This window comes from Neoarius graeffei, chromosome 27, assembly GCF_027579695.1.
Source record: "Neoarius graeffei isolate fNeoGra1 chromosome 27, fNeoGra1.pri, whole genome shotgun sequence".
Lineage (NCBI taxonomy): Eukaryota > Metazoa > Chordata > Actinopteri > Siluriformes > Ariidae > Neoarius > Neoarius graeffei.
In genome coordinates, this window is record NC_083595.1 from 22,112,253 (window position 1) to 22,124,770 (window position 12,518).

The 12,518-nt window shown below is 36.2% G+C and overlaps 1 protein-coding gene across 9 annotated transcripts in view; it reads right to left on the bottom strand.

Moving 5' to 3' along the window:
* Positions 1–1,954: 1,954 nt before the first annotated feature.
* dgkza (diacylglycerol kinase, zeta a) overlaps positions 1,955–12,518 on the bottom strand; it is a 502,369-nt gene continuing 491,805 nt past the window's right edge. For 8 of the 9 annotated variants that reach the window (XM_060911482.1, XM_060911485.1, XM_060911483.1 and 5 more), the window contains 4 exons: positions 10,393–10,513; positions 9,243–9,279; positions 8,893–8,992; positions 1,955–4,601 (listed from right to left, as the gene is read on the bottom strand). In XM_060911482.1, the coding sequence (XP_060767465.1) occupies positions 4,485–4,601; positions 8,893–8,992; positions 9,243–9,279; positions 10,393–10,513 (375 nt within the window). In that variant the 3' untranslated portion in view covers positions 1,955–4,484. Of the gene's footprint in view, positions 4,602–8,892; positions 8,993–9,242; positions 9,280–10,392; positions 10,514–12,062; positions 12,191–12,518 lie in introns of those variants that run through there. The other variant, XM_060911481.1, reaches the window with a different exon arrangement.

The following is a 12,518-nucleotide window of genomic DNA, read 5'->3' on the forward strand; positions in this document are numbered from 1 at the left end:
CATCACAGAGATGTAGCTGTTGACACAGCTGGAGTTTATACAACGATTGGCCAGAGAAATATTACATACAAACTCAATAGATGAAAAGGAAAAAAAATTCCATGCATCATGTGTATCATATACATATAACCTGATCAGATTTATTACACTATCTAGAAAATTCTTTTGCTATTCTTTATTACACTAGAATACAAAGAAATGCTATTCTTTATTACACTATTTTTTTTTATTTAAGCAGACACTACCAGCATCAATTCACTAAAACAGAGATGATTGTATTTAACGAGGTATTTAATGATTATTCACTGAGCCTTAGGCAGATAATTGTTTTAGTATAAATACAAAGGTGATTATTTAATTTTCTTAAATTGTATTAAAAAAATAATTTATTTCAAACTTCAAAAGCGACATGCAAATGTAACAAAGGCGTGGACTTATGTCACTTATCTATGCCGAGTTACATAAAATACTTTGTTTTGAAATAGATAAATCACAATTCCACCTTACCTTTGAATAGTTTTAGACCAAACTTCATAGCTTCTTTAGTTCTTTTAAGAACAGCATTTTCTTTCAGAATTTGTAATTCTTCCTCACTTACGGTGACAAAATGATTGGCCACCATTTTGCCGAGTCGCACAAGGTGATTATTGAGAAATAGTCTGAATTTCTTGACCCATCAATGCGCATGATTTTCTATGATCACCTGTGTATTTATACTAATCACCTTTATTCGATAACCATAGAACAAAAATGTAATATTTGTATCCAGCCAAATGGCCTATGGCACCAGTTCACGTACACTCTTGTAAGAGAAATGTTTGGAAGGTTCCAATTTTGAATTGCAATGCAGTTGAAGAAGCAAATAAATTCTATACACACAAGTATATCAGTTTTGGAGCATTTTTAGTAAATCAATAAGATGCAGCTAATTTTTCCTTCAAAATAGCTTTAAAAAAACAAGCAAAATCTTATTACATTATAGTTACACAAGGGTTTCTCAATGAGATTGAAAACATTTTGGGGGTGGCAGGGGTTTGGGCATGGACAATCAGGAGGTAGTCCTATCTCATCTCATCATCTCTAGCCGCTTTATCCTGTTCTACAGGGTCGCAGGCAAGCTGGAGCCTATCCCAGCTGACTACGGGCGAAAGGCAGGGTACACCCTGGACAAGTCGCCAGGTCATCACAGGGCTGACACATAGACACAGACAACCATTCACACTCACATTCACACCTACGGTCAATTTAGAGTCACCAGTTAACCTAACCTGCATGTCTTTGGACTGTGGGGGAAACCGGAGCACCCGGAGGAAACCCACGCGGACACGGGGAGAACATGCAAACTCCGCACAGAAAGGCCCTCGCCGGCCATGGGGCTCGAACCCGGACCTTCTTGCTGTGAGGCGACAGCGCTAACCACTACACCACCGTGCCGCCCATAGTCCTAACTAGGGAAAAAGCATGTGAAGAATCAGAATAAGGAGATGACATTAATATATCATTTTATAATTAGATGGTAATTGAAAGAAGTACAAGCTCTCCAGAAGTAAGATGCAGGAATCTAAACTACATGAAGTCGGAGTCCTTTTCTGGATATTTAAGAAGGCACTGTGTGCAGTTCAGCTTCTTATCTACTCATCTGCATGAATCTTCTTTACTATAGAAAAGTAAGACGCAGGCACTACAGCCAGTGCTGGCTCCTATAAACTGTAGACAGATGTAAAATTATGAGCTACAGTCAAATTACAGCACTGTTTTAAGAATTATTTTCAAACTAAACTCAAATAAATGTAGCATTAAAAGTAATGATACAAATAGTGGATGTGTGTTATGTGCTGTAATTTTTTCTTGCTATAAAACAAAGTGGATTTTGGGGAAAAACATTTGGTGTACAGATTTATTATATTAAAAATACTGTATTACATTATTTACATAGGCACCTCTAATTAGCAAGTTATCCATCCAGACATTTATTTAATTGTAATCACACTCGTGACAGATTCCAGTAGAATATGTAAGGAATAGGGCAATCTGTTATGGGAAAAATAATCAACATCAGGATGGTGTGACACCCTCCCAAAGTTGATTGTTTTCCAATAATAGTATGTACAGCAATTTTATTCCTCTTATACCACAGCAGTTTGCAAAAAAAAAAAAAAAAACATTTAAGAAAAGAATGTCTTATTCTATTTTTTTATTTTATAAATTTTTTTTATTTTATATCTCTTTTTTTTATTTGTGGAAAGGTCTGCAAAACAAGTTAAATCCTCTTATTACTTTCCTTACAGCATCTATAAACAGTCATTCCCCCAAAGCTCAAATGCCTCCGTCCTGAAGACTTTCCCATGTCAGAAAAGGTAAAGTTACAGCTTTAACTGTGACTGTAACAAAGAGCCGACACTGAAGACTCCTTCCATAAATTTTAAATAAACTTCCCTTCACAGAAAACCATATCCACAAGTGCATTTAAAAAAAAGAAATTGTTTATTATTCGACTTCAGTTATGTAGAGCAAACAATAATGTAATTAATGTGATTTGCTTTGCTACTGTAAGATTTGCTGTTACAGAAAATTAATCAAAACCTTCTGATGAATTGCAGGATTCAAGCGTGCTGTGGTATAATAGAATATAAAAAGATCTATTTTGATTCATTCTTCTTTTTGCTAGCATACAACTATTGTCAAACTGTCACGATCTTTCAATGTCAAACCTTAAACTTTCTCAGTTCAGCAAAACCAGCACCTTCTATAAATAGGTTAAATGTCAAGCCAGTGACAATATTATACCATTATGACTGCATAATCTGCTGTACGGCTTGTCTTCTCAGATTGTCAAAATTGAAGATCAAAAGTGTTTGAGCTGATGTTCTAAAAGAAATAGGAGTAGCAGATCATAAAATAAGTGGTTTTTGTTTTCCACTCAAATGGATCCAAAACCATTTTATACATCATTAACTAGATTACATGACCAGTGATTTGATTTATTGAAGAAATCTCACAAATGACTGTTTTTTTTTCACTGAGATATTTTTTCCACTTTCCTCACTTTTTCCTGCTGCAAAACACCAAATACCACTGTTTCTATTTAGTTTGTGAAGGTTTGTTGTATGTATCTGTTAATGAGAATATAATTTACATATGAGTGTACTTTAAAAATAGCTTAGTGAGGTCACAAACTGTACGTGTACCTCTACATTGCTGGGAATATCTACATCAATAAATATATTTTAAGATGGAACTGTACAGTGGCCACAAGAATGTGACCCTCTTTGCAAATTAAATATTTTAATTAACTAATCAATCAATTAATTGTATCTAGTTTCAAAACAATTTGAACTTAAATATCTTAGATAACGTATTTAACATACAGTATCTATTATAGAAAATAAATAGTATCACATGTTGGTGCATTGAGATAAAGCACTGATTAGAAGGAGAACATTGTCGAACAGTGATGCCATCCAGAACAATTCAAGAGCAGAGAATTATGAACAAAACTGATCTGCTTTCTGAAAAGAATACAGTATTAAATTTACAGTATTTTATAATACAATAAGACAAGTAAACAAGTCAGATGTTATCATGATAAATTATATAAACATATATTTACTATTAAGAAGGGCATTACAAATAAACTGTTACTTAAGTACAACAATTATAAATCAAGAAATTTATGAATGGAATAAAGGCAATAGTTACAGTGCAAAGGTTTCTCAGACAGAAACCTAATCAGATACATTTACAGTACCAAAAGTTATTAGAAGGAAACCTGTCCAGAAGAGAAGGAAAACAAACAATGATAAAAGCAAAGCCAAGAATAGCTACTAGAGGCTCAAAATGGTTTCAGTGCAGTGAAAGCTGAAAGCCAGCGGCCCCATATCCTAAAACTTAAGCTTTCAACACTCATCCACTTAGTTCTGGTAAACAAATAAGTTTGTAAATCTCTGAAATGTCTGTAAGATCCTGCAGAGCAATGAATGTGTTCTCCTTATTAACACTAGCTTAACAAATCATCTAGCTTAACTCCTTCTTAACAAATCATCAATATTGAAATTCTGAGCTGTGATCAGTGCTGCAGAGATCTCACTTTATAGATTCACAGTTCCATACAGTCTCGCTCCAGACATCTTACATCTTTGAACAAACTCAGTGTTAATCTGAATGATTGCTCTGTAAAAGCCACACAGATTAGTGACTGCATTAACAAAGAAAAGCCCAGCTCTCTCCATACATTCTGACACAGATGCACTAATAAATGCTGATTGTGCAAGGGATGTAAATATAGTCAAGCTGGTAAACCTGCAGATCTCTTCCTAATGTGTGTGTATGTGTCTCTTAGTTCTAGAGTTGGTTAGGAGATGAGTATTCACCCCATATAGAGATGCCTTCCACTATAGGCTTATCCATTCTTATTGACTTTATTGATTTGGCACAAGTAGACGCCTCCAGACTCCAAAGGGGGAAGGCGTGTTAAAGGTCAGAGATCAGACTGCTGTCTCCTGGTCCTCACGTTGGATCATCTGATAGTGCTGCCGGTTCTCCAGATATGCTGCCAGCTCCGTGTCCTTCGCTTTTTCTGCTCTGTGTTTCGGGGTATCACCCTGCAAATGCAAAAAAACGCAAACTCTTACATGGAGAGAAAGGCACACTGAAGATCCATAGATTTAATACTGTAACATTTCATTCTTGGTTAATCAGGAAACTGCTCAAATCACAGGTTTCTTTGAATCTCTCTTCACAACAGACTTCAAACTGAACAATGCTCTGATCACAAATTGCTGCTCATTATTTGGATGTGTGTGAAACTGTTTTGTGGATGATTTATTTAAAAATAATAATAATAAAATGTGAAATATAGTATGCGCCAAGCAGGGTAAGGAGAAAATTAAGGATGCACTATTATTATATTATTCTTTATATTCTCCATGATCAGTTTGCAAGAATAAACTAAATATAAAACCCAAGCATGACAGCACATATTTAAAGGCATGTCATAAAACTATTTAAAACAATTCTGGTAAACTTTAACATTATTTAGACAAAGTGGTTTTATTTGGTTTTAGCTGGTGAAAACAAGCTTCTGCAAATTTAATAACGGTCCTCTGGTCCTACTGTTTGGAGCACATGCAAGGCAAGGCAAGGCAAGTTTATTTATATAGCACATTTCATACACAATGGCAGTTCAATGTGCTTTACAGAAGTAAAAACAAAAACAGTAAACAATAGAGAAATAAAACTACATAAAATAATTTTATTTTTATTCTAAAACAATTAATTAAAAGAATTAAAAGAAATTAAAAGAAAACAATAAGAATTAAACAACAGTAAAAACAAAACAAAATGAAGTAGTAGTTCAAATAAGATGAGAAAGAAAGAAGAAGAAAAAAAACAGCAGAATAGAATAAAGAATAAAATATGATAAAGTTAAAGTAAATTTAAAACATGCAGAGAAGTAAAGATTATAAAGAATGTAAAGAAGACAATATTAATTATTTAACAGAAAGCATCTGAAAACAGCTTGGTCTTTAACCTAGATTTGAAGCTGCCAACAGCAGGAGCATTTTTAATGTCCTCTGGCAGTTGGTTCCATAGCTGTACTGCATAGTAGCTAAAAGCTGCTTCACCACACTTTGTTTTAACAACTGGTTTTAATAGTAAATTTTTCTGTTGCGATCTGGTAGATCTGATTGGGTTAGGCCGCTGCAACATATCAGAGAGGTAATTGGGCCCTGTACCATTTAGAGATTTGTATACCAGCAGCAATACTTTAAAGTCAATTCTGTAGCTTACTGGAAGCCAGTGAAGGGACCTTAGAATTGGAGTAATGTGCTCTGTTCTTTTTGTTCGTGTGAGAACCCTCGCCGCTGCATTTTGAACCAGCTGAAGTCGTTTGATGGTCTTTTTTGGCAAGCCTGTGAAAAGGCCATTGCAGTAATCAACCCTACTAGAGATGAAGGCATGTATTAGTTTTTCCAGATCATTTTTTGACATAAGTCCTCTTAGTTTGGAAATGTTTTTAGGTGATAAAATGCCGTTTTAGTGATTGCTTTCATGTGACTGTCAAAGTTTAGCTCGCTGTCAATGAAAACACCAAGATTTTTAACCATTTCTTTAGTTTTAATCCCTTTTGTGTCAAGAATAGTGGTAATCCTGAGTCTTTCATCTTTTTTTCCAAATAGAATTACTTCTGTTTTATCTGTGTTCAGCTGAAGAAAATTTTGTGACATCCAGCTATTGATTTGATCGATACACTGGTAGAGACATTCAAGGGGGGCATAATCATTAGGTAAAATAAATTTGGGTATCATCTGCATAGCAGTGATACAAAATTGAATTTTTATTGATAATTTGCCCAAGTGGGAGCATATAAAGGTTGAAAAGTAATGGTCCAAGAATCGACCCCTGGGGGACACCACAGGTCAAGGACATTGACGTTGAGGAACAATTTCCCAGGGTAACAAAGAAGCTTCTATCTTTTAAGTATGATTTTAACCAATTGATAACTTTACCAGTCAATCCAACCCAGTGTTCAAGTCGATATAGCAGTATGTTGTGATCAACAGTATCAAAAGCTGCACTGAGGTCCAGTAATACCAGGACCGATGTTTTGCCTGCATCAGTATTAAGACATATGTCATTTATAACTTTAATCAGCGCTGTTTCAGTGCTATGATTGGCACGAAATCCTGACTGAAAATTATCAAAACGTCTGTTTGATATCAAGAAGGCAGTTAATTGATTGAAGACAATTTTTTCCAGGATTTTCCCGATGAATGGTAGATTTGATATTGGCCTGTAGTTATTTAACACTGAAGGATCCAGATTATTTTTTTTAAGAATTACCGCTCCTGAAATTAATCGATTTGCTTTGATGCCATCTTGTTTTTGCAGCTCTAGGTAGAACAGCTCAAAATTACACATTCATTAGGCAAAAAATGCAAAACAGATAAGATGTGCTACTTTGCTCACTTGAAAGAGGAAATCCTTAGTAGATTTTGTCAGTATATCAGCTTTTTTTTTTGTAGGTGTTGCATTAGTTGCAAGTGTTTTTATACACACAAACCTTTAGTAAATCAGGGGCTTTGTGCAATGAAATCAAGCAGACTGTCAAGAGCCTACTTTGACAAAACACACTTGGGTTTCTCTGAAGGGCTTCTTGATGAAAATGTGCAGTTTGAGGAAAATGTCCAATTATTTTCATCACACTCTCTGATACAATATCAACTTCTTTATAGCTTCCAGTTCCTCCTCTCCTCCACAGAATATTTAATTGGTCCCTACAAGTAGTGATGCATGCATGCATGCAATGTCCCACCATGTCTTCAAATATCATAATCCCATCTGCTATAGACAGACTTCATCAGAGATTCTAGATGTGTGATACCACATGTAGTAAAGAGTTTCTCGCACCACTCCGCATTTTAAGAGTTCAACACAAGAACTGTTGCTGAACAATTAGTTATGTCTCCCATCATTTAAAGATCCCATGTACTGATTTAGGAATAGGAATCACTGAACTGGAGGAATGGTGATGAGTTGAAGTGTTTACTGAATCAAGACTGTACCGCATCCAAACATTCCTTCTATCCATTAGTCAACATAATGTTTGTGCCAGAACCACTGAAATGGCTTCTATTACTGACATAGACAGAAATGCTGAAGGGAAGAGAGCTTGGAATTGTTTTCCTTTTCAAAGCACAGGCACTTCCATTGCTGCTTGTGCTCTTTTTGGGTAGACAATCAGAAACACTACAGCTTTTTATATTTTGAAATACATAAAGCTCTCTCCTTCTGCTTATAACATTTACAAGTAACAGCTAAAATATATCTGGAATAACAAAGACTGGTGACACACAATGGGGAATGTTCACACTGATTTATTTTAAAAAATATTCAGAAGAGCTTCCATTTAGACAAGAATGAAAAACATTATAATTATGTCAGACAAAAAAGCTCTTCACAAGTTTGGGAAGAATAAGAACGCTGCTCTTTTATCTTTTTTTTTTCCTTTTTAAATACCAGTACCAGAGAGCTTCTGCACCTCACAAAGGATGAAAAGATACAACAGACAGATGAACACCAGACAGACAGAGAGAGCATAGGGTACATATAATATCCACAAGCTGAAATGTATAGAGGAGGAAAGAAGAGACAGAAAAAGTGGAAGAAATATAGTGAGAGGGAGAGGCATTTCTGCCTGTCCCTCACACTATATTTCTTCCACTTTTTAGTAAAAAGTATCACCAGTTAGTTAGTTAGCTAGTTAGTAGGTGAGTGAGCACACAGCAAATGAGAGAGATGGAAAGAGAAGAAAGAGATGATGATTTGGTTTTAGAAATTCGGTATGATAATGAGTACTTTTGCATTTGAATTACTGGTCTTAGTGGTGTTTAAAGATATTTAAGGGTGCTGGCAAAGAAGCCCGTGTGGAAGACTGGACACTTTGCTACAGGGAAAATGCAGGTTAGGAGCAGACAAAGAAATATCCCATCTGTCATATGGAGGTTTGAGCACATGCTGATTCAGAGGTCTTGAAAGCTGATTCAGACAGCAAGGAAGAAAGCATGAAAAAGTGGCCACCAGATAAAGCCTGTCAGCCAACTAGAAACAGCATTGAAATTACCGGCTCTTCACAAAAGGAGTTTTTCCAGCGGCCTTTGTGCCAAACCAATGATGCACACTGGAATGGTTAAGGGGATGATTAGAAAAAATCACGTCCATCCGGAACTCTATAATGGATCTGCTTAGCTTTTTTTGCCACATTGCATATAATCTGTGGAAAGACTGGATTTTTTAAAAATAAGTGTACAGATCTCCCTGTCTCACATTATTACTAAAATGGTTTGTTACTCTCACATGGAGGTTAATCATAAAAATATAAATTTTTCTCACCTGTAAGTCTGTCTTCATAAGAGAAGCTCCTGCCTCCACTAAGTAGTGGCAGATTGTCCTCTGACACAACGAGGCCGCTTTGTGCAACACCGTCTCGCCACTGCAAGAACAGTGGAAACTAGTCAGAAACATCACTGCAAAAGTGAACACCAAGGCATGTGCTGACAAATAATGACAATTACAACTCAGCAAAGCTCAAATTCAACTGGTAAACATTGTCTTGGCAAATATAAATAAATAAAAGCGGTGAACTGAAGTAGAAAGTCGAAAGAAAGAAAGAAAGAAAGAAAGAAAGAAAGAAAGAAAGAAAGAAAGAAAGAAAGAAAGAAAGAAAGAGATTTGATTCTTACTTTTCTGTCTCAGTCACATCCAACATATCAGTGGGTGCTGTTAGAGAGGAAACAAGAGACAAAATAAAGTTGACTACTTTGTGTGTTCAGGATAAAAACCCAAGGAGAAACAAAACAAAGCCATCTGACTATTTAATAGGCACAAAAAACTTTTTTTTTTGTTGAAAAATAAGAAATAATTGCAGTGTATGTACTTTTGTTGAAAGGATATGTTCTACTTCATTATAGGAACAGTGTACATACAATTATACACTGCAACCATCCAGACATTAAGCATGCACTAAGGTACAGTCAACTCCAGAATTATTGGCTTCATTAAAGTGAGCAAACATGATTGTATAAAACAAAGACTACATGATTATTCAAATTTTGCAATGAACAATAGAACCTACTTACCATTCCTCTACCAAAAATAATTCTTACAAGATTTAAAAAAAAAAAAAATTGCTCAAAAAGGGGTGTTTTTGACAACCCTAATACTGTTTAAAATAAATGTACACAAATTGTTATCCATGATCTCCTTGACTTTGGTTTGTTTGACCCTCATGGGACAAACAAACCAAAAGGGAACTATCTGGGTATGTCAGAGTGTTTGGTGAAAAATATGGACTATATACAAGAGAATCCGATACATGCCATAAAATATATTTGGATTGACTATTACTGTAAATATACTACTTTTTAATTTTCATGAGTGCCAATAATTTTGGGATTGACTAACATTTCCATTCTAAGATTAAGACACACAAAAATAAAACATGGCAACAAAGTCATGAATACTTTTCTCTATAGTACTGTGCAATATACAATGTTTAAAACTCATTGTAGAGTTATGGGGTGCAAAACACAAGAAAGGTATACATATGTATGTGACTCTGAGGGGAGTGATATGACAAAAAGATCATTACAAAAAGAAATGCATTCCTATACTACACGATAAGTATAACGGTGTCACTGAGATGGTAGGTGTAATATCACTGGGATCATGTGAAAGCACATGATGTATGAATGAATAATGAATGTGAACCCAAATGCAGTCAGATATGAAAGGACTTTGTGTAAAAATGGCAAACTAAATTTCTGTTCAGTACAGCATGTTGCGTGAAATGTACTGAACAGTGTAGTTAGTGTATGTATGAGATTCTCTCACTGTTATCAATGATGTATCTGACGATTTCTTTACTGGCCACGCTCACTGCATAGTGGAGTAATGTGCGACCTGCTGAGTCCTGCACACACAAGTCCGCCCCCTGCTTATGGAGCTCCTTTAGCTGCACACACACACACACACACACACACACACACACACACACACACACACACACACACACACACACACATTACTACCTGTGTCAAAGCTCTCAGCATTATTACTGCAGTTAAATACTGCTGTGTCTCAGAATTGTAAGCACAAAATAATGACTTTGTATACACCCACACTCCACCACCCCATGCACACAAGGCACTTTCGGACCAGAACTTTTTCATAGTTCTTAGAACTGTGGGAGGAAATTCCCCCTTCTTTGTATGGAACTGAGAACAATCATAGTTGTTAGAATGCCATTTTGAGGAACTTTTTAATGCCTACTTCATAGTAGGTACTCTCCCAGCACAAGAGAAACCATGAATGATGTATATGTACAGTGACTGGTCCAGATGCAAGTATACAGTGATATACAGTGAAGTATACTGGGCACGTGCCGATGCAGCATCGGCAACTGCCATTTTTAAAAATCTGTGTAAAACATTAGCCATGTAAACAAAAGCTCTTGACATTAGCATTAAAAATGAAAGAACCCCCCCAAACAAACCAATATTGACAAGTGGACCAACAGTGAAATCCAAGCTTTATTGAGCGTATAGAGGAAATACAGCATGATTTTGATGCATCTAAGCAAATTATAAAAATTTTCGCTAGAATTTCCTGTTAACATCATGCTAGCAAGCCGGCTTACGTCACTTCAGTGTCCCTACTGGAAGTGAGAGTGCAAACGGAAAAGAAAACAATTGAAGAGCTGTAGTTCTCAGGGGACCTGCCCAGTGGAACTGTAAAACTGTTTGGGCCAAAAGCACCTATGGATGTGCTCTGACTGTTGTGCACTGCACAGGTCCATTTTATTCTTCAAGGTACAAACATATCAAAGATACTTAAGCACCTCTTCACTGTTGGCACAACACAGGGTGGGATTGTGGGAAAAATAAAAGGACTTTGAGTATTGTTAAGTGTGACAATATCTCATTCTACATAAATCCTCTCTCTCTCTCCTCCACCTCTGTGTGAAATGAAGTTGGATATAGACCCCTTCGCATGTTTGTAAACAAACCGACCGTTGCCAGGATGCGCGCGCAGCCTGGACTCAGAAACAATGGCGCTGCCCATAGACCGGCATTATGAGCTGTCAGATTATGCAAAACAATTGTCGTTACAAGATCGAGAATGCTACATAAATAAGTTAACTCTAACAAGTGGACATCGCCTACCGGATCCGTATTTAATTAAAGAGTGGACGGACGATGTTAGTAAGTTCCCTGGTATACAATGGCCAGATATATACTCGTACCTTATTGACAAGACTTCAGTGTACACCCACGAAAAACTTCGTGCCTACAAGTCTTTAGACGCATATGATTGTGTTATGTGCGGACATGTACAGAACATGTTTTACACTGAAATTGATGAAAACATGCTAACAATATTCATTACACTGTGTAACTATGACCCAGCTAATCAGACAAATGTTACCAAAGTATTTTGCTACATCAATAAACGAAGACTAGAAAGAATAAAAAAGAAAGATTTAATAAATAGCCTGATCTTACCTGTGATGAAGTGGGCGCTGCAAACCCGCGCATTTTTGATGGTGCTTTCATCCCAGTCTACACGTTTGATGGCTTGTAGCCATAGACGTCGGCGATTTTTTTGGAATGGGTGAGATCCTGCTGGAATTCTGTACATTTTAATAGATTAGGGATAAATCTAATTATCCCTAATAGATTAGGGATAAAATTAGCTCATGTTTTAAGTCGTTCAAATTCTGTAAAGCTGCTTTGCGACAATGTTTATTGTTAAAAGCGCTGTACAAATAAACTTGATTTGATTTTAACCCCATCACTGCTACGATTCTGACACCTGACAACACAACAACTAGGCATTTCTTCCAAATATTTCTTCTCGTCTCTACCATCGCTGAGTCTTTTTTGGGTCCAGGCTGCACGCGCAATTTCCTCTTACGTATGAATGACGTTTACTGCAAAGGGGTCTATTGACATGACATC